Below are 21,861 nucleotides of genomic sequence, written 5' to 3'. Positions count from 1 at the left end.
GCCCATCTGGAGCCTCAGAACTCAGAAGCTCCAAGCCTTCAAGTTGCCTTCTAGGTAAGTGCCTGGCCCTTTGACAGACTCAGCCCTGATGACACCTCCACTTTGGGTATTAATCACTCACACCTTCCCCACTTGGATATCTCTTGCTTTAGTTTTTGATTTACTACTTCATTTAGTTAACTCTTCACACTTGATTTAGGATCTGAAGAGCAAACATGCTATGCAAGTGCTCTACCACTGAGCCATACCACAGCTCCTTATGTATGTCTTGACAAGTATGCAACAGCCTTGAGGGCAGGAGTCCTGTCTGTATCTGCTCACTGACTCATGGTGTCCTTTAAGACACTAAACAAGAATTAGCCATTATATCCTTTTTTAGGGCTGTACTGGTATAATATGAAATTAAGAAACATTTTAATTTGGTCTACAATATACATGTTATTAAGCTCCTTTGAAGTTGCTTTTACTCTAGGTTATCAGCCACTATCCTAGGAACAATATTCTTCAACCCACATAGAACCCCACACATAAATTGAGTATTCACCATACATTCACTGCTTTCATGTGGGTAACCTAAAACCATCACAAAGATAGTATTAAAATAGAACTGTTTTCTTTCTCCTCACCTTCGTCTGCAAACAGGAAGATCAAAAAACCAGCAAGCAGCTCTCACTCCATATTTCATTCCCTCAAGTAGCTGTTGAGTCACTGTGGTGGTTTGAATTTGCTTGGCCCATGAACAATGCCAGTATTACTAGGTGAGGCCTTGTTGGAGGAAATGTATCACTGAGGCGTGGACTTTGAAGTCTTATGCACAAGCTCCATCCAGGGCAGAAGACAGCCTCCTCCTGGCTGTCTTCAGATCAAAATGTTAAACTCTCAGCTCCTCCAGCACCACGTGTGCCATCAAGTTGCCATGACTCCTGCCATAATGATGATGGACTGAACTTATGAAACTGAGCCAGCCCCAATGAACTGTTTGCCTTTGTAGCAGTTGTCTTGGTTATGATATGCCTCGGACTGACCCTGTGTGGGGTTGGGGGAATCACGACCAAGGGGGGGCTTTGGTACTCAGGAAAGGCACAGGTTTGGCGAATGACAGAAATAAACACTGAGGCCGTTTGAATCTGAATGTCTTTAGGAGCACTCAAGTAAGGGTTCTTATACACGATGAGTCGGTATTACCATTTCAAAAGGTGTATCCTGTGAAGCAGGCACAAGTATAACCATTTGGCACAAGGAAATGCAAAATCAATCAGGTATAATGTTTCCCATGTAACAGATTTAGAGGATCAATCATAGATACCATCAATCTTCCTGATTAGAATATAGAGTCACTTGTAGTTAACAGCAAATATTCAAAGAGAGTTTCAAGTTTCTTAAAAGCATTTGGTCATACCCCTAAGTCTAATGAGTCTCTGCTCATCATGTACGGCCACCTGGCACCATAACTTTACAGCTGCAATTGCTCTGAATGACTTGGTGATCTCACCTACACCTCCTTCTTCTTCTCATTTTACAGTCAATAAATTTGAAGTTGAATGTCTCATACAACTTTTCTATAGCTTGGCGGGATGCCCTGTTGGGAAGGTTGATAACACTGGCCTGGACCGGAACACATTTCGAGGAGTCCTGCAGAACATATTCGGAATGACTAATGATATGTTGATGAACAGGGGTAAGAAGTCAGCACAAACAGAAATGTACAAACCCAAACGGAATGGTCTGCATGTCCTCTTCCTGAGGCTGGACTCTGAATGCCACACTGGAGAGGAATAGCTGTGGGAGGAAAGTGCTGGAAACACAACCCGGAATGATTGTGAGAACAGCTTCTAACACAAACCCACTCAGGACTTTGTAGCTCATAGTAGGGGAGTTTTTGAAAAATAATTACCACTGGACTAAAGAATCTAGTATTTTTTAAGGATAAACAACTGAGGACTTTTAGCCATGAAAGTACACACCATAGATGTGAATCATGAAAGTACACACCACCAATGTAAATCATTAACTGGCTTTTTTCTTTCTTCATAGAAGTGTGTCAGTACAATATTAAAAGTCAGATATCTAAAACAGGAAAGAATTAGTGTACCCAGTTAAGTTCTGTGGTAGATCATTGACATGGACATTTTGATAAGATTCGACACACGCAGGCCTCTGAAATCACCGCCATAATCGAAATATCACTACATCCCTCATCCCAAAGGACAAATTACATTTGAAGTTTTCTATAGGATAAAGTTTGATGAGTAACTTGAAAAATTCATCTGCGAAGACAGCTCAGCAGATAAAGTGGGAGAGAAACAGTTCCACAGGACGTCCTTTGACCACACACACAAACACACACACACACAATTTACTTTGAGATATTATGAAAGTTCTACAACAGATTTTTTTCCACCACTTTATTTTCACTTTTTATCTCTAAAAATTAAAATTATCTCATGAATGAGCTCCAAAGATTTTCTTGGCCCTAGCAACTATATAAAACATCACAAAGGAAGACTTACTGCTCATTGTGTGGAATGACTCTTCTGATGTAAATATATAGGGGGAAAAACACATTTCAGGTAATTCAGATCCTTTAAAAAGACAGCACCAACCACCCCTCCCCCCAATTTGTAAGAAAAATTCTATCTAAACCAGGGGCAGGCATCATAAAACAGTTACCGCTACAATACACTTAAAGATTCTTTTTCTTTTTCAGTGTTCTTTGTATTTGACAAGGACGGTGATAGCTATGTAAATTTACAGGAGTGGATTAAAGGATTGGCAGTATTTCTCCGAGGGACTTTTGAAGAGAAGATGAGATGTAAGAAGGGGTTACTGGCTAGATGCTATATCCATCTATCCTATGTTCAGTATCCTGAGGTGGTAACAGCCATCACTGCAGAAAAGGGGCAGGAGAGAGTTTATTACCATAGCCTGGGAACATAGATTCAGGTTTACCCAAACTCCACATGTATTTGTGAAGTTCCTGGAATAACAAAACAACACTTAAAATCTGTTGGTGACAATATTAGGTGGTGCGGTCAGAGCATGGCAGGGACCTGTTCCAGGCCTTTGTGCTATCTGATGGCATTATCAGATTATCTGGGCTGCTGGAAACACTCCAAAGGATTTACCCATAGTCGTGAGGATGTTATGTTAGGTCACATTCAGGAGTGGAAAATAAATGGTCATTTAAAGGGGCCAAAAACAGCCTTCCCCTCCTCCCTAGTCTCCCCCCCCCCGGGGGGAGGGGAGGGGCGATGGAGAGATGGCTGAGCAGTTAGGAACAACAGCTCTTCCAGAAGTCCTGATTCAGTTCCCAGCACCCACGTGGTAGCTCTCAACCATCTGAAATGGGATCTGATGCCCTCTTCTGGGGTGTCTGAAGACAGCAGCAGTGTACCCACAGACATAAATGTTAAAAAAAGAAAAAAGAAAACCCCCACAAAGGATGAATTGGGGGCCCTATGCGTGACCCATTTCCTTTACTGAGCCCAGAAGGCTGTCATTAGAGTGGGTGTTTGGCTACAGCCCCAGTTAAGAACAGCACTAAGGTCAGGGTGTAACTCTGATCAGCTGACCAGGCTAAGGGCCTGCCTCTGGGCTCACCAGGAAGCAGGCCTTGATGGAGGGTCATGGCTGTGTTACTCTGTTACATTTGTTTTATTTGAAGAAACGGTGCACTGCACTACTAGAGAATGAGGAAGATGCTCAACACACCCTGACAGCCCTCACATTAATATCCTGGTCTTTATGACCGAGGAGGAGAGGGGGTGAGAAAGAAGAGGATTCAAGCCTTTCTAATGCGAGAGTTCTAAATAGGATCACTGAGCCTTGGGAAGCCTGTGCTGACCCACACTTCTCCACAGCAATAGCTCTGGTCCGCCCGCTCCACCCCTCCCCCATTCCCTGCACTTTACCCCTTCTGTTGTTCTCTTGCGCCCCCTCCTCCTCCCCCCCCCTCCACCAGGCTAATGACCATTTCCCATGTTTTACTCCAGCTGTCAGGATTCCCTGTGGAGAATCCTGGAAGCAGAATTAAAAACCATTCTGAGGGGGAAGAACAGCCTAGATTATCTCTTTGCTTAAGAAGACTGCAGAGTTCTTTGTAGTTGAGCAAATTTGCTTCTCTTTTGGTGCTTTCACTTGAAGTTTGATTTGGGACACTGAAAAAGATGCCTGGAGAAGGGAGAGAATGGGGTGCTTGCAGCTTTCCCTGAGGACCCAAGTTTGATTCCCAGCGTCCACACTGGGTTACCCACAACTGCTTGTAATGGAGTGGGTGGGGTGGGGGTGGCCAGCTGTTGGGGACTTAATACCTTCTATGTTCTGGCCTTCGTAAGTACCTGCCCAAACATGTCACGCACTCATGTAGATGCATACACGTGTTTTTCTAATAAAAAATGTCTAAGGTACTTTAACCTTTTTATAACAGAACTTTGAATAGCCAAACTTCTGACATTTAGTAATTTTATACTCTTCTGTAGTTCTTTTCCCATTTAATATTTCATTAGGTAATACAGATAGTTCCCACTCTCCAGGGTTTGGGATTGCAGTCCAGGGCCTCCCACATTTTAAAGCAACCACTCTACCCCATCCCCTACTCCATCTCCTCCAACTTTGCAGGGTTCTCACACATGGCTTACTGAGGATCAGACAGCTATATGAAGGTCGTCAGTCCTTGTGGGGACACTAATTGCCGGGGGACATAGTTGTGTGGCTGAGTAGAGTCCCCTGTTAAGTAGATCATGCTGAGGAAGATGTCTTCTCCAATCCTGCTTCCTAAAGGCCTTCTGACACATTTTAGGAGTTCTTCCAGGGGACTTCTGCTTTCTGCAGGAGACTTATTCTTCACCTCCTATGTTCTGCTGTGAACTGGAGGAAGTTAACAGATATTCAATTCCTCTGACACTCATGTTCATATTCCTGGTGTTTGCCAAAACATTTACCTAGACTACTAATAAACTCCAGGAAAGCTACTTCACCATTACCTTCCTGGATATGAGGCGGAAGACAGAAACGTTACTCTCCAGAGAGAGGGCTGAACATAAGTCAGAAAGACAGACCTCGGAGAGCTTACCTCATTCACTATCTAAATGTGTGTGTGTGTATATGTGTGTGTCTGTGTGTGTGTGATTCATTTTCAAAGGATACAGAAAAGTTACGTGGTTCTTTTTTTTTTCTAAATTCTTTGTTTATGTGGTTCATTTTTATAGTCTATATGCAGAAAATACAAACATACCATACACATGTAAACACATATATGTAAGCATACAATAAAAATCCACCTCCTTTATTGCAATTTGATACCATTTTCAAGCCCCACATCCAGGAACTGTAAGCTCTTCTTTTCACCTGCCAAGGGGTATGTCCTAGGGTTTCCATAAAGAGACACCATGACCAAGGCGACTCTTATAAAGGACAAACATTTAATTGCAGCTGGCTTTCTGGTTCTGAGGTTCAGCCTATTATCAACATGGTGCTGTTTAGGCACGCATGGTGCTGGAGGAGCTGAGAGCTCTACATCTTGAAGGCAAACAGAAAACTAGCTTCCAGGCAGCTAGGAGGAGGATCTCAAAGCCCACCCCACAGTGACACGCCCACTCCAACAAAGCCACACCTCCTAATAGTGCCACTCGCTCTATTTAATCGTGGAAAGAAATTTAACAAGAAGCTCTTTGTTATAAAACTTCTGCCATATAATGGATCAGATCAGTAATTGTATATTTATCATTTATTATCTTATGCTGAAATAACTAATGATATTTTGTTCAATTTTTGATTCCTACGCCTTATAAAGTCTGTTTTGAAGTTTATTATTTAAATGGAGATGCTTATATTTCCCGAGAAAAAATTTTTGACATGTTGAAGAGTAGTCTCTTCCAGCACTCTCCTGAAGAAGAGAATGAAGAAGGAATAAAGGATTTGGTAGAAATAAGCCTGAAGAAGATGGTAAGCCTGGGCCCCGCACTGCGTTCACGGAGGTAGCTGCTGAGTAAGGCCACGGAGCAAGCAATGGCCGCTTCTCCACGATGAGCTGAGCAACTTCCCTGTGGGCAGTTGTCACTCGCTTTTCTGCCCTACCCACTACCCACAGCAGTGCTCCGCTGGAAGTGTGTGCTCAACACACAAGGGATGGCCCACTGACTAAACAGTCATTACGTAAAATAAATGTCAGTTTAATTATTTTGAAATGTACCACTATCAGCCGAAGCTTATTAATTTGGGAGGGGGCTTGAGTCAGTAGATGGAGAACTGCGTACTACTTTCTGTCTTTATGACCTCACTCCTTCAATCTGTCAAGTACTCATCTCAGCAAAGTAACAGTGAAAAACATCTGACCCTTACTGTGTAGCAGGCCTTCAGGGCCCTCTATAGTATTCATGCATTTTTATCCCAAGAACTCTTATCTCCATTTTGCAGATGGGAAAAACTGAGGCACAGAAATTGTGGTACAGAGTTCATCTAGCAATAAAGCCTTACAGTAGTGGCTCCTATTACAGAAATGGTGGCATCCACTCTGATGGGGACCCTACACTGTTCTGAGTGAGGTTTTGTGAATCCAAGGCAGGCCCAACAAACTCACTGACATTACTCAGAGGCTGAGAGCTGAAACAGCTAGGCATGGTGGTGCATGCCTGAAATCCCAGCACTTAGATGTCTGAGGATTGCAAGTTCACGACCAGCCGGGGCCACACTGTGAGCCTCTCTGTCTGTCTCTGTTCTCTCTGTGTGAGAGTATGTCTTTAGAGATACTAGCTGCTGCTCAGGCTGAGTGCAGATGCCTTTTTCACAATAGGATGTTCCCAGATTCCTTTCTAGAATGGAAATAGTAATGGGATGTACCTTATTCTGGCGGTCACTCATACTTTCCTCTAAATTAGATTTTGAACTCATGCACGAAAATGAAAAGCCAAGGTCATCTTACTCAGTCTGAGGCAGTGGTCGAAGGCATTTGTAATTCACACACAGACTCCCTCTTCCCTGCATTCATACACAACATTTTTAAGGCCTTGTCCAGAACAGTTTACGGACTTACGTCCCTGCTTCCTCCTGTAAAGCAGGTGGACAGACCTGTGCTCGTTCCCCATACTTGTCTGAATCTCAGCCCTCTAGTGTTCCAGCAGGAGCCTACAGTCCCACTCCACGACTCCACCCCATGCTTATCTTCCCATGCTCCATGTCCTTGACAGCTGCCCTTCCTGCTCTGATGAGCTCCCAAATAAGAGGCCTTTTGAGGAATAAAATTATGCTCAAAAAAATCTAAGACATATTTTATTTATTTAATTGCAAAGGGGGCAGTATGTTAATATAGTTCCCCCACATTTTGCATTATTCCCCAATTCCAGTGTAACTGACAGGGCTACATTGTGTATAGCTAAGGTGACTCTTGTTAGAATAATAAACCAGTGACTTCTATTCATAAATCCCCATAGATTTGTACAACTAATGTCTTCAAGAGAATGAATTTACAGTTTTTCTTAGCAGTCTAGATACCTAGTTTTCCACAGTAAAATTAAAGAAAACTCTATCATTTATCCCTGAATCATCTTTCTCTCTAGGATTATGACAATGATGGCAAGATCTCCTTTGCAGACTTTGAAAGAGCAGTGAAAAAAGATGGGCTTTTGTTGGAGGCGTTTGGACCGTGTTTACCAGATGCCAAGGTGGAGTGACAAACACTGAGAGCATAAACTAGATGATGGAAACTTTTTATTAAAAGTATAGTGTGTGTGTGTGTGTGTGTGTGTGTGTGTGTAGGGTATACGTGTCAGTGTCATGTCCTGGATAGTCATATGTCAACATGAAAACAGGGAACCTCAGCTGAGAAAATGTCCCCATGAGGTCCAGCGGTAGGGCATATTTTAGTGATTGATGGAGGATGGCCTACCATTAGGTTGGTGGCTGACCCTGGGCTGGTGGTCCTGGCTTTTTTAAGAATGCAGGCAGGGCGAGCCATGGAGAGCGAGCCAGGCGCAGCAGCCTCGGGCCTGCATCAGCTCCCCCTCTAGGATCCTGCTCCCTTTGAGTTCCTGTCCCGACTTCCTTCAGTGATGGCTTTTAATTTTTAATTTTTTGTTTTTTTTCGAGACAGGGTTTCTCTGTGTAGCCCTGGCTGTCCTGGAACTCACTCTGTAGACCAAGCTGGCTTCGAACTCAGAAATCTGCCTGCCTCTGCCTCCCAAGTGCTGGGACACAAGGCGTGCGCCACCACTGCCCGGCCAGTGATGGCTTCAGGATGTGGAAGCGAGCATGAGCCAATAAACCCCTTCCTCCCCGGCTCGCTTCTGGGCCTGGTGTCGCATCATAGCAGTAGTAACCCGATCTAGGGCATGCCACAATGCTTGTGTGGAGGCCAAAAGACAATTTGTAGGAATCCGTTCTCTCTTCCCACCACCTGGATCCCAGGGAATTGAACTCTGGTAGTCACGTTTCAAAGCAAAAGCCTTTACATAGTGAGCCATCTCACTGGCCCAATTAAGGAAAAAATGTAAAGGATTAGAAAATAACACACAATAGCCTCTCACCTTTGTAGCTTCAGCCCATTGCCAAATTGAAGACAATCATAAAGTCATTAGCTTCATTCCAGTTTAGGGCTAAAAATGACATTATTGACTATTACAGTTATTATAGCTAAAAGACTTTGATTTGTGCCCTCTTTGGCTATACATAATACCTGTCTTCTGTACGTATGGAGACACACTCTATCAAACCCAAACCAGAGTGTCTTATCTTACTTACATGATGGAACACTGAATAACGAATAGGTCGAGCAAGTGTATATATAGATGCTAGAACCATGACCTCTTCTAACCAACCAACATGTGAACAGTTTAATCTGAGGAGATTAATGGCTGATGGGAGAGACAGCTCTGTTACTAAAGGGCTTCCCAGTAAGCAGAGAACCAGATTCAGTCACAACACTCATGTAAAAGGCTGGGCAGGTGGAGCGTGCTTGCAATCCCAGCATCGAGGAGGCAGAGAGGCAGGTGCTCCTGGGGCTTCTCGCTTAGCCTAACTGGAGGGCCAGGTCCCACAGTTACACTGCAGTGTGGCCTCTGTCCCTTCCCTGCTGGGAACTCCGGAAGATGCCTCCTGCCTTCCCTCCAATCCCCCCACCCCCACCCCCGCTTGACACGGCACATACGTACTTCTTTCCTCTCATGGCCACTTCTGTGTGTGCTGGTGGAGGTGGGTCATCAGACACTCTGCTCACACTCCCAGAACAGGTCAGGATCCTGAGGTAAAGACAGCACCACATGACGATTGCTCTGCCCAGCTCCGTGTGTCGCAGGCCGTTAGTATGTGTCTTTGACCTGAGACTTCAGCACAGCCATCTGTGCACCCACCTCTCATGCGTGCAGAACCTATGCCCTGCCTGGCAGGGTCCAGCACTGAAAAGCCACTGGCAAAGCGGAGCGGTACACCGTGGTGACCAAAGCAAGCCTTGCTCCACACAGCCAGATACCACCCCCGGAAGGAGGCCCCTAAGGACACAAAATGACAAGCACGGAGCACATGCCTTCTCAGTTTATTTTTCTCCAGAAAAGAAAATGGAAATAGCCTGACAAAATTACACGGCAGTCTGCCGACAGAGGAAAAAGTACAGATATGCTGACAGTGTAGAAATCTAGAATTTCCAAAACTAGTTTTTACATCACCATAGTCGATGTAAATTAGTCTTAGAAGTTACATTATGTAGGCTTCTTTTAAAAACATGTTTCTAATATCAACTTTGTTCTAACCTTTTATTGGCATTTTTTTTTTACAGACCTGCTTTCATTTTGAAGCTCTGATATTCAAAAACAAACCCCCTGCTAGTTTCTGAACACAAATTGTTCAATACTGGAATTAAATGAGACCCTGATTACCCTTATTTGCATTATATATTTTTATATTTGTTTCAATAATTTATATATTTTAATATAAGAACTAATATGGTATGAAAAGAACAGTGTCTGCCACATTGAGTGCAGATCCAAGAAAGATGGAAACATTTGCAAGGAGTTTAAAAGAAAAAACTTTTTTTTTTTTTTAAGATTTATTTATTTATTTTATGCATGTGAGTACACTGTAGCTATCTTCAGACACACCAGAAGAGGGCATCAGATCTCATTACAGATGGTTATGAGCCACCATGTGGTTGCTGGGAATTGAACTCAGGACCTCAAGAAGTGCAGTCAGTGCTCTTAACCGCTGAGCCAACTCTCCAGCCCAAAAGAAAAAACTTTAGAACATCAGTAGTAAGATGCCTGAAATAATTAAAATGGGCTAGACATAAAAAAGAATCTCTCCAGAAAACACTAATTTAGCTATGGGTGGTAGCACACATCCTTGAATCCCAGCACTCAGGGGCAGAGGCCCAGGGCCAGCCTGGTCTACATAGAGTTCCAGAGCAGCCAGGGATATCCAGGGAGACCCTGATTCAAAAGAAAACAGAAAAGGCAAGACTAACCCCTGCTGGCAAGCTATATTCGTCTTCTTTGTTTTCCTGGGTGACCTGTACACACATCTCTTATGCCGTCCGCTGGAGGCGTTGGCACGGATGAAATCACCTGGTTTAAAAAGAAAAAAATCACTAAGCAGTCAACAGCAACAGTTAGGGAAAATTGGGACAGAAATGAATGAAATTTAGATTAAAAGAACAATATATAGAACCAACCAAATAAGGACTTGGTTCCTTCCAAATATAAGATTAACAAAGAGAGGGAGGGAAGGGAGGGGGAGAGAAAGAACAAACACACAACCAACCAACCAACCAACCAACCAACCAACCAACCAACCAACCAACCAATCCACCAATCAACCATCCAACAAACCAACCAAACAAAAAATGAGGAAGATTAAAACAGGTTCTAGTAAAATTAAAGAGAATCATTTGGGAATTTTTTAAAAAGATATTTCAAAAGTCTGGAAAATCTAAAAGAAATGGATAAATTCCTAGGCATACTGATGGACCAGCCTGACCCATTTTAAGATTAGAAGCCATGTTCTTACAAGGTCAAAATAAAATCATTCCCATTTTCTGTAAACTTGGGTTTGACCATGCCTTGGCCCATTTTCTGGAATTTGCCGTATTCCTCATGCTATACACCTATCTCCGCCCCGACTAGATGTTAAGTTCCTATGTAATCTAGTCTGGCGGATCTTGAGCTATATAAATCCCCCTTTCTTCTATGTTCAATGCTATTCTTCCAATTCCCACATTAGGGAGACAGCCCTGTCTGACAGAAAATAAAGCTTGCTTCATTTGATAAATTGGGCAATGGGATTAACAATAGAACCTATTAAAATTAACTCAAGAAGACACAATTTAAATATATCCATGATTAAAGCATCAACAAATGTCCCAGGAAACGTCAAGTCCCATGGGTTCACTGCCGAATCCCACTAATGCTTAGAGAAAGGCTAATACCAACCCCCATCAAACTAGGTTCAAAAGCAGAAGAGGAAGGAAGGAACATGACCTGACTCATTCCATGAAGCCAGCGTCACCCTGATAACGAGTCATACAACATACAAACAAGAAAATCAGCCCAATCCTTCTGATCAACATGTAGATAAAAGTTCTTGAAACATTGCAAGTTGAATAGAAGAACACATTAAGATTGAAGAACCATGACTAAGTCAGTTCATTCCAAGATTTCTAGGAAGGTTCCAAAATCAATAAATCAATAAATACGGCACATAGTCCAAGAATAGAAATTATATCTCAGTAGACAGAGGAGACACAGCATCTACTTTAACATCAGGAACTCACAATAAGCAACCAAACCAAATAGTCTGGGAGGATGGCTCAGCTGCTGAAGTGCTTGTCATGCAGACATGAAGCCAAGTTCTCGTCTCCAGCTCCTGTACAGCCAGGTGCAGTAGAGCACACCTATAATCTCCAACTGCAGAGACAGACACAAAAGGGTCCCAGGAGCCTGTTGGCAGACAGCCTAGCTGAATCAGTGAGTTCCCGATTAAATGAGAGACCATTTCAAAAAATAAGGTAAAAAGTGACAGAGGAAGTCATGTGCACGCATACATGAACATATATACACATATATAATAACACTTAAAGCCGGGAATAAAGTACCCAGAAGGCCAAAGACCTCTATAGTCAAACTCTTAGTGAGAAAAGACACTGAAGAAAAAATAGAAAATGGCAAGACCTCTCATTCCTGGATTGTAGAATTTGAACAATCTATACTTGTTATGCTGCCCCCTCTCACATACAGCACAGGCGCTCAGGGATGTCCGAGAACTTGTTGGAGTGGGGCTGGAATACAGGTGGTCTGGCCAGGCAGCAAGTGCCTCTACCAGTCTCTGGCAGAATTAAGTTTTTTTCTAGTTTTTGAAACACGGTTTCTAGGGTTTCTTTGTGTAGCCTTGGCTGTCCTAGGACTAGCTCTGTAAACCAGGATGGCCTGCAATTCAGAGCTTTGTTTGCCTGCCTCTGCCTCCCAAGTGCTAGGATTAAAGGTGTGTGCCACCATCCCTGGCAGAATTAATTTTGAAAACTACATTTATTCATTTATTTGTACATGGGAACTCATATGTGCCCACAGCATATATATGAAGGCCAGAGGAAAATGTGTGGAAATTGGCTCTCTTCCTACCATGTGAATCCTAGGGACTGAACTCAGGCTGTCAGGCTTGGGGACAGTGTCTTTACCTGCTGAACTATCTCACTGGCCGGATAATAAATATTATGAAAATGACTATATTTTTTAAAAGAGTTATTTATTATATGTAAGTACACTGTAGCTGTCTTCAGACACAGCAGAAAAGGGCATCAGATCTCATTATGGATGATTGTGAGTCACCATGTGGTTGCTAGGAATTGAACTCAGGACCTTCCGAAGAGCAGTCAGTGCTCTTAACCACTGAGCTGTGTCTCCAGCCCATGACTATAGTTTCTTCTTTTCTTTTTCTTTCTTTCTTTTTTTTTTTTCTTGAGACAGGGTTTCTCTGTGTAGCCCTGGCTGTCCTGGAACTCACTCTGTAGACCAGGCTGGCCTCAAACTCAGAAATCTGCCTGCCTCTGCCTCCCAAGTGCTGGGATTAAAGGCGTGCGGCACCCCTGCCCCGCCCCATGACTATATTTTCAAAAGTGATCTGTAGAACAAACACAATCCTTATCAAAGTATCAGAGACAACCCTCACAAAGGTAGAAAACAACTGCCCTAAATCCATATGGAAGTAGGAATGCCTCCTAAAGAGTTAAAGCCATGCCAACAAGTGAGGGCCAGGCTAGAGATGGAACAGTATCTTATGTCAGCTCACAGCCACAGTGACAACATGTGCTGCCTAGTCTGTCATAATTGGTGAAATGCTTCTGTAAGATCTGGCTGTAGGGTATTTTCTTAGTGATTGGTGAGGTGTGGCAGTACCACTCCTGGGCCGTGGCTGGGTTGTATAGGAAAGCAGGCTAAGCATAGAAGCCCCCTCCATGGTCTCTGCATCAGCTCCTGCCTCCAGGTTCCCCGCCCTGTGTGAGTTTCTGTCCTCACTTCCTTCAGTAATGAACAGCAATAGAAATATAAGCCAATTAAAAACTAAATCCTTTTCCCCCAACTTGCTTTTTGGTTATGGCGTTAGAAACCCTAAGGTACAAAAGCAGCCTAGAACTGGATAAAAACAAGGATGTAGACTGAAGGAATAGAATAGAGGATCCAGAAATAATCTTATACAGCCACAACATTTTTGACAAGGGTATCAAAAACACATGGGGAAAACACACACACACACACACACACACACACACACTTCAAAATATATTGAGGACTTTGTGTAACAATCTCTGAGGCTACCAGGAAAACAGGAAGAGCACTTCAAGATATAGCCAAAGGCTTTCTACAATGGATTCTGATGGAACAGATTATAATGCCCAAACCGACTGATGGGATCACACGGAGCAGAGGAGCTTCTGCACAGCAACACAGAAAAGTAAAGTAGAAAGAGCTGGCTGAGTGGGGAGACTGGGCCCAGCGACACAATGAGGAGGTAATATCGAGCATCTACAAAGGACTGTTCACAGCTATACACTAAGAACAAACAAGTCATCCAATCAACAGGCTAATGAGCTGAACGGATCTCGAAGAAATTTGTATGGCCAATACATGTTTGAAAGTGTTGAACATCATTACCATTAGGGAAATTCAAAACATATTAGGATACTATCTCACCTCAATTAAACAAATGTAAATTAAAACCACACGGGGATTTCACCTCACTCCAGAAACACCTACAATGAAGAGAAGCCGAAGGATACAGAGAAAATACCCAGATTTCGGGTTGGCTGGTTTTATTCTTGAACAGGATCTCATGGTGTAACTTTGACTGGCCTGGCCTGACCTGGAACTTATTAGGTAGACCAGGCTGCCTTTGCAGAAATCTCAGCTGCAATGGAACCTGAATACATTATTGTTATTCCATCGCTAAAAAACATAATAGTAAGTCAAAGGCAGTATAAACCCATCTTGATTTGAGATGGGAAAATACTAAAGCTTGTGGTAAAGTACATGAAGTATTTTTCCTGCTGTCCTATTATTTTGCTGAGATGTAGACTTTACACTTTAAAAGCAGTTTGCCCTGACTGAGACAGCCAGAGTCTATACCTGTATCAGTGCAGCGCACCCAAAGGAAGCAAGGTGCTGGCAAACACTGAAAAACGTAGGTAGGCTTAAACATAAGAACCGAGCTCATACACGTTCACCTTTTCAGTTAGGCAAAAACAAAACTCTTAAAAAAAAAAAAAAAGGAGCCACCTTAGCTTCTCTAATCACACTGCAGAGCAGGAGAGCACTGTGTGAGTACCCGTGTGCGAGCCAGTGTGATTTAACTAAGAAAATGCTCATGGTCCTCCATGTATGATTTCAAGGTCCATCTCCATTCCACAGAAAGAAAGCTTTCACAATTACTACAACTGTTAGCTTTCTTTTGTGTTTAAGAAATGGAAAATAATGTAAATACTGGGGTGCGGGGGAGACAATCTGATCTAGTTCAGAGTTTTGAGATTCACACATAAAATGTGGAGCGTAGGCGACCACAGACTCCGTTTTTAGAATTCTCTCTTTGTAGACTGGGGATGTGGCAATGAGGGAGCATTTGCCTAACACACATGTCCCTGAGTTCTGTTCCCAACAAAATTAATTGATTAATTAATTAATTAAAATCATTCCTTCTTTTATGAGTATCATAAAACTATTTTGACTCTGATATAATCTGCAACAACTGACTTTAAGAGAATTATCAATTATAACTGTCAAATTTGGCTTACTACCTAGAGAGCTTTAAATAGGGAAGGGAAGAGAGAATATCTGGAATCAACTGTCACAGTCTGATTGACTGGAACATTTAGCATTTTGAATCTACACTGACATAAAATGTATCTGTTCATTGTTAATCCAAGAATGACTGTCAAGGAGTCTGGCGAGATGGCTCAGCGGTTAAGAGCACTGACTGCTCTCCCAGAGGTCCTGAGTTCAATTCCTAGCAACCACATGGTGGCTCACGACCATGTGTAATGCGGTCTGAAGTCCTCTTCTGTCTAAAGAGAGTGACAGTGTATTCACATACATAAATAAATCCTGAAAATAAAGTGACTGTCAAATCAAATAGATCTTGATCAAATTTGTTATTTTAAAAGATAAAGGTTGGAAAAGACAACAAAACCAAGTTACAAAGTTTTAGTTGCTCCAAATAATTTCCTATCAAGTTGCTGGTCTCACAATGAAATTATCTCAATTAAAAAAAAAAAAAAAAGACCTCACCTCTTTAAGTTTATTCCGAATTAAGTTTGCTGTTGTATTCAAGGAGTCGTCCTGCAGATCTACTGTGGGAATACCTGGTAACTTAGGTCCAATCAAAACCTCATTACTGTTTGTGTTTGTTCCCAGTTCTCGATCACAGTCTCGCCGTCTTTTCCTCTCCTGCAGCTGCGTTGTCCTGGGCATAAATCTGCCAACTGCCTGTGAGGCAGCAATGGCCTCTTGCATACCAGAGCAAGGGGCAGAAGCGTTCATCTGTGTTTTGTAAGTGTTCATCTGTGGCTTTGGGGGAAAGGCACTGTGGTGGCGATGCTTCTGCGGTTCACCATGGTTCCTAGCACTGTTACAGGAGTGGGACGCTCTGTCCGTATGCTCCCCAGGTGAACATGTGCTTTTGGAGGCAAAATAGCCTAAAGGGAATTCACAAGAGTAAGGAAGACCAGGACTCGCGTTCTCCGGAGGACCCTCGGGAGAGGTGTCTAACACAGCTGTACCAAATCCAGGCACCCGCGGATGGAGACCTTGTCTAGAATCTTTCATTCCTTGTTGCTCTGGAACCGGTTTCTTCTTTGTCATGTAACAATCTTCAAAGTCACAGTTTTAAAAGTTGAGGAATAGGGAAAAAAAATCATTCATTAATCATTTTGATCATTTAGAACCTTGAAATTCTAAAAAGAAACCTCAAAATGCTAAGAAGCTCTACTCCCCAAACGATACTTCTAGAGCAGGGACTGCATCGGTAAGACTTAAAAGGTTTTTGAAAGGACGCCGGGGGCGGCTTCACCGACTCATCTATCTAGAACGCTGCACTTTTCCTTTGGAGCCACTTGAAAGATAGTAAAACTTACTTTTACATTTTCCACTAACTGTAATCTGAGTCTCTATGCCACTGCATAGAAAGTTTTTACAGTTCCAGCATATTCTACCATATGGATAAACCATGTTTACTTTATACTTGTGTCAAGAGAAACTCAGCTGCTGATCGGTAAGTGGAAGTTTCCCATGATGAGACGCGCAGAACCAGTCTGGAAACCACAACTGCTTCTTGCTGCCTTCACATTAAATCCTGGGCCACTTAGTCTGGGACACAGGCTTCAGGATTTGCTTCCTGTCTACTTTATTTTATATATATGCCGAGTACACTGTTGCTCTCTTCAGACACACACCAGAAAAGTGCATCAGATCCCTTACAGTTGGTCGTGAGCCACCAAGTAGTTGCTGGGAATTGAACTCAGGACCACTAGGAGAGCAGTCAGTGCTCTCAACTGCTGAGCCATCTCTCCAGCCTACCCTGCTACTTTTCTTACTCTCACTAAAACCTTGGTACTCTGGTTACTCTGTAGGACTTACGGCTCCTTAAATGTATGGTGACAATTTATGTTTTTTATAGTGTTTGACATGTAGCCTGGCTTACCCCACTTCTGAATACCATTTAATACTATTCAACTCTCTCTCACATCCCAGAGGCCATCTCCATGAACCAACATCTCTCCCTTTCCAGCGAGACTCTACAGTAGGGCACAGACCGAAGACTGATGGAGCAGGAACTCCACAATCACACATACCTAGCAGTGCCTGATACACAGGAGATATTAACACAGACTTCCCATACCTTGGTTTTTAGTAACTCTTGCAATATAAGCCTTTCTTTCTTCTAATTTTTTTCTAGTTTCTTCAACTGTCTCAAATTCTGGAGCGTAGCACACATGAAGTAACCCTCCAAAGAAACTCTGTTCATCCATCCTTTTCTTAGCTACCCTAAAGATAAACAAATATAACATAAAGTGAACTCTAAAGAAATGCATAAGTTACATGGCTTAAACATGTATTTAACATGTTAAATGTTAACATGTTAAACATGTATTAACACAATTTTTACGATTTGTATTTCTTGTGTATGTCTATATGTGGGTAGGTGCACATGAGTTCAGTTGCCTGAGGAGGCCAGAAGCAAGATTCCCCAGAACTGGGCTTTCAGACAGTTGTGAGTCACCTGACATGGATGCTGGGAACCAAACACCAAATCTGAGTCCTCTGCAATGGCAATAAGTGCTCTTAGCTTTTGAGTCATCTCTCCAGCCCCCAGATGCACGGCTCCGCCACCCACCCCCCGCCCCAAAGCAGGGCCTCACTATACAGCAATGGCTGTTCTGGAACATACTCTGTAGATCAGGGTGGCCTCAAATTCATAGAGGCCTCCCTCTGGCTCCCAAGTGCTGGGATTAAAAGCATATGCCACTACATCGAGAAAGATTTATTTTTTCTATTATTTTTAGTTATGTGTAAGTATGTTCGGAGGCTCTGGGCTGGAGCTAGAGTTAGACACTTGACTTGGTTGATGGGAACTGAACTCGGGTCCTGTGGAGGAGGAGTACATGCTCTTATTGCTGAGACATCTCTCCAGCCATGGTGTTTTAAATATACGCTTACCTAAGATAAAAAATTAACAGGTATTGCATAGTTATGCATTGTATGTGCTAGGGATGCTGGTAAGATGCTTGGTTTTTGAATGACCCCACTGACCCAGAAAGTACTCTTCAAGGGAAAGATTTATCTTTTTGTTTTTATGTAAATGTGTCTATAATGTGGGTGCAGGTGCCAGGTGCCCACAGAGTCCTGAAGAGGCCATTAGATCCAGTGAAGCTAGAGTTAAAGGTTGCTGGGTGCCACCTGATAAGGGTGCTAGAACCAAACTCAAATTCTCTGGAAGAGCAGCTAGCTATATGAACCACTGAACCATCTCACCAGCACCAAGATGTTATTCTTCCCTTTCCCTCTCCCAATAATGTAATAGGTCTTCAGCTATGCTGGATACTTACCTAGACCTTCTTGAACTAACTCAGGATCCTACTGGTTAGCCTGAATTATAGAGCTTGTGAGAAAACTGTGTAACTTTGGACTTGTCACCAAGACTGGAGACCTAAGTTCAGTCTCTGGGCTCACATGGTAGGAAAGAATCATCTCTTGTACATATGACATGGCAAGCCCTCTTAGGTACACACATACATGAATAAGGGAAAATATTGAATGCAGTACAACTAATCAGTGCAAAATTAAGGAGTGTGTTCCCCCTGGGGCTGGAGAGATATAGCTAAGGGGTTAAAAGCACTAGCTGCTCCTCCAGAGAACCCAGGTTCAATTCCCAACCTAGCAACTTCACAACTGTCTGTAGCTCCAGTTTCAGGGGATAAAAGGTCCCTTCTGCCCCCTTCTGCTCTGCAGGATCCTGCATACACACAGGGAATAAAAGGTCACATAATCACACCACATACATATAAAGAAATACTGAACACCTATGCTGACTCAAGCACTATAACAAGTAGATAAGTACTTCCATATCCACAGATAATGGTTAGTGTTTATTGAGATACTGCAAAGCCACAAGTGTGTCACTTAAATTGGTATCTCATAACCATGTCGTGATGAAACCAAGGCCCTAGGAAATTGTGGATCATATTCATACATTCATCTTTAAAACTAGGATTCCATTCAGACGTCTTGACTCCAGAGCCAACTGTGTGAGGCTCTATGGAGACACAAGGCTCTAGAGAATATGCTATCTACACCATGAAGAGTTGGCCACCTGGTGAGAAAAGACACATGGCCTTTTGAAATCAAGTGATTTTGTGGTGGACTATGAGTAATGCACAAAAGAGATATAGGGGCTGGAGAGAGAATCTGGCGGGCCATGGGAGTACTTGCTGATCTTTGAGAGGAGCAGATTCAAATCCCAGCCCCCATCTGGGGTGGTTCCCAACCACCTGTAATCCAGCTCCAGTGGATTTAAGCCTTTTTCTGCCAAAAAAAAAAAAAAAGTTTATGAATAGCGAAAGCCAGAAAAAGATATGGTTTAGATAAGGTTAGTGATTTAAAAAGAAGAAATGGCTACCACGAGCTTGGAAAAGCTCTCGCTCGAGTACCGAGGCTCAGACCCCTAGCATGCACATACAAGTGAGGGACCGCACTGGGCCTATATCCAGTGCTGGCAAGAGAGAGAGGCGGAGCACTGGAGCTTGACAGCTGACCAATCCAGCCAATGAGCTCCAGATTCAGTGAGGGCCCAGTCTCAAAAACTAGGGTAGAGTACACCATAGTGGCACATGCCCTTAAACCTGGTGGAAAGGGGTAGGCAGAGTCAGGAGGAAGTTTTTGAGTTCTAGGTCAGCTGATCTACATAGTCCGTTTCAGGCTAGCGTTCACACACACACACATGTACACATAAGCACAGCCACACACACTCCTCCCCCCCAAAAGGGTTAACATAAAATAAAGCATTACTTACTAGAATACAAGGCTTATTAACATAGAACCATATGAATAAGAACGGTCATTTTTAATATTTACTTTTTGTTTGTTTTTTGGAAACAGGGTTTCTCTGGGTAGCTCTAGCTGTCCTGGAACTCACTCTGTAGACAAGGCTGGCCTCCACCTCAGAGATCCACCTGCTTCTGCCTCCATGGTGCTAGGATTAAAGGCTTGTGCCACCACTGCCCAGATCTAATACTTACTCTTAACAGGAGGTACCAGCCTAATCCCTTTACATAAATTGTTCCATTTCATTCTTACTCAGTGAACCTCAAGAAGTAGACCTTTTTGCCATAAGGATTTTAAGAAAAGAAAAAAATGTGTTTGGCAGGACTAAAATTCTCCACAGTCATGAAGCCATAGGACTGAAAAATTACTTCAAACGTAATCTACCACACTACAAAAATTGCCAAGCACAGGTATGAGAAGATGGGAAGAGAACTGTTGTAAAGTCAGCCTTTTAAAAGCTTGAAGGAAGAGCTGGGATGTCACTCACTGTTAGAGTGATTGAATCGCATATGTGAGGCCTGGTAAAAAACAAACCAAAAGTCGAGGTGGGGTGGTGCATACCTTGAAACCCAGAACTCTTTAATCCCAGCACTTGAAAGGCAGAGGGAGGAGTTTTGGGTTCAAGGCTAAACTAGTCTACAGAACTAATTCCAGCACAGCTAAGGCTATCCAAATAAATCCTCCTCCCTGCCCTCAAATCAGAAAGATTGAGAGCAAAAAGTGCTTGTGTGATTTGGGTACATTTGGGGCAAAACCTGGGGCCAAAATGACAGCAACAGGAATAGAAGACACGAGTTCTGCTTAACTTGTACATACCTTGCACTTTGTAATTTCACAAATTTAATGAGATAAACTTCTGTAAAATCTTCCGCTGGGTATTCATCTAGAGCATTATACTGTTCGATCGCACCATACAGGGCAAATCGCTCAACTAATTCCTTCATGGCTCCCACCGCAGGAACTCCTTGTATTAGTAAGTACTGCGACTCCAAATTGATCGTATATACCTAAAGCCGGAGGAGAGCTCGTTAAAAGTACTCTTCAAACAAGCCTATGACAAATCTGTCTCCTGCCCTCCTTTTAAATGGAGCTTTGAAAACAAGAAACACTCGGCCCCATCTGGTCTGCAAAACATACACACAAAACCGCCACTCTTTCTGCCTAAAGAATAACACACTCCACATAAGGGTATCTGACTAAACCACTTAACAGACGTCTTCCAGAAGCTGACTTCAGAAAGGTTAAACAGGAACTGAACGCTCACCCAGGGCTTGTCCTGTGAGAAGCGCTATTGTAAACACATAAGATACAAAGCTAAGAACCGTGGATTGGCGGTTTAGTAAGCAGTTAACCGAGAGTAGTGATAACCTTTGGTTCCCCGTGCCCCCTCCACTGAGAGACGGACTCGGCAGCATCCCTGTGCTGCCTTACGGGGGCAGTTCGTGGGGAGCTAGTGCTCACAGGAAGTTAGTGCTCCTGCCGAGGAGAGAGAGGAAACCCAAGTCACTCTACCTTGACCGCGCGAGGGCGTCGGCCCTCCCGGTATTTGGCCCGCGAGTCACACACAGCCGTCTGGACGTGGTGCTCGAATATGCCACCAGGTTGCCCGTCGCTGGATGCCATCTTGCCGGCTCCAGTGCTCCGCGCCAGAACAACATCCGCCGGCCGCGCTCCTCTGCGTCCAATGAGAGAGCAGGATGGGTCAAGCGTGCTAGGATTGGCTGGAGGATCGACCCCATCGACGATCGTTTCCTGAGAGCGAGAATTCCGTGAGCGACGTTCCGCCCCCTAGAGCCTC

The 21,861-nt window shown here is 43.3% G+C and overlaps 2 protein-coding genes across 6 annotated transcripts in view; one reads left to right on the top strand and one right to left on the bottom strand.

The window, feature by feature from the left end:
* Nucleotides 1-7,724, top strand: part of LOC127678326 (calaxin-like) — a 17,288-nt gene extending 9,564 nt beyond the window's left edge. The window contains exons 2-5 of the mRNA XM_052173192.1: nucleotides 1,523-1,678; nucleotides 2,708-2,812; nucleotides 5,792-5,943; nucleotides 7,554-7,724. Of these exons, the coding sequence (XP_052029152.1) occupies nucleotides 1,523-1,678; nucleotides 2,708-2,812; nucleotides 5,792-5,943; nucleotides 7,554-7,667 (527 nt within the window). The 3' untranslated portion in view covers nucleotides 7,668-7,724. The remainder of the gene's footprint in view (nucleotides 1-1,522; nucleotides 1,679-2,707; nucleotides 2,813-5,791; nucleotides 5,944-7,553) is intronic.
* Nucleotides 4,467-21,861, bottom strand: Rbm48 (RNA binding motif protein 48). Of its 5 annotated transcripts, XR_007976550.1 has the most exons (7): nucleotides 21,576-21,754; nucleotides 20,880-21,070; nucleotides 17,362-17,507; nucleotides 15,753-16,333; nucleotides 10,448-10,547; nucleotides 9,144-9,230; nucleotides 4,467-4,866 (listed from the first exon to the last, which is right to left on the bottom strand). XR_007976550.1 is itself a non-coding variant. In XM_052173183.1 (5 exons), the coding sequence occupies exons 1-5, from the start codon at nucleotides 21,684-21,686 to the stop codon at nucleotides 10,461-10,463; spliced, it is 1,116 nt and encodes a 371-aa protein (XP_052029143.1). In that variant the 5' UTR covers nucleotides 21,687-21,754; the 3' UTR covers nucleotides 9,508-10,460. The 5 variants fall into 5 exon arrangements, 4 of the variants coding, with proteins under 4 accessions (XP_052029143.1, XP_052029144.1, XP_052029145.1 ...); XM_052173183.1 differs by lacking the exons at nucleotides 4,467-4,866; nucleotides 9,144-9,230 and having other exon boundaries at nucleotides 9,508-10,547; XM_052173184.1 differs by lacking the exons at nucleotides 4,467-4,866; nucleotides 9,144-9,230; nucleotides 20,880-21,070 and having other exon boundaries at nucleotides 9,508-10,547; nucleotides 21,576-21,861.

The sequence above is a fragment of the Apodemus sylvaticus genome, chromosome 2 (assembly GCF_947179515.1).
Source record: "Apodemus sylvaticus chromosome 2, mApoSyl1.1, whole genome shotgun sequence".
NCBI lineage: Eukaryota > Metazoa > Chordata > Mammalia > Rodentia > Muridae > Apodemus > Apodemus sylvaticus.
This window is presented reverse-complemented; position numbering and strand designations above follow the sequence as displayed.

Excerpts from the sequence above, each read along its gene's own strand:
- Rbm48 (XM_052173183.1), bottom strand. The coding sequence starts at position 21,686 with ATGGCATCCAGCGACGGGCAACCTGGTGGCATATTCGAGCACCACGTC. Across the intron at positions 21,071-21,575 it reads GACGCCCTCGCGCGGTCAAG|GTATATACGATCAATTTGGA; the intron begins GTAGAGTGACTT and ends CTCCGGCTTTAG. Across the intron at positions 17,508-20,879 it reads GTGAAATTACAAAGTGCAAG|GGTAGCTAAGAAAAGGATGG; the intron begins GTATGTACAAGT and ends GTTTATCTTTAG.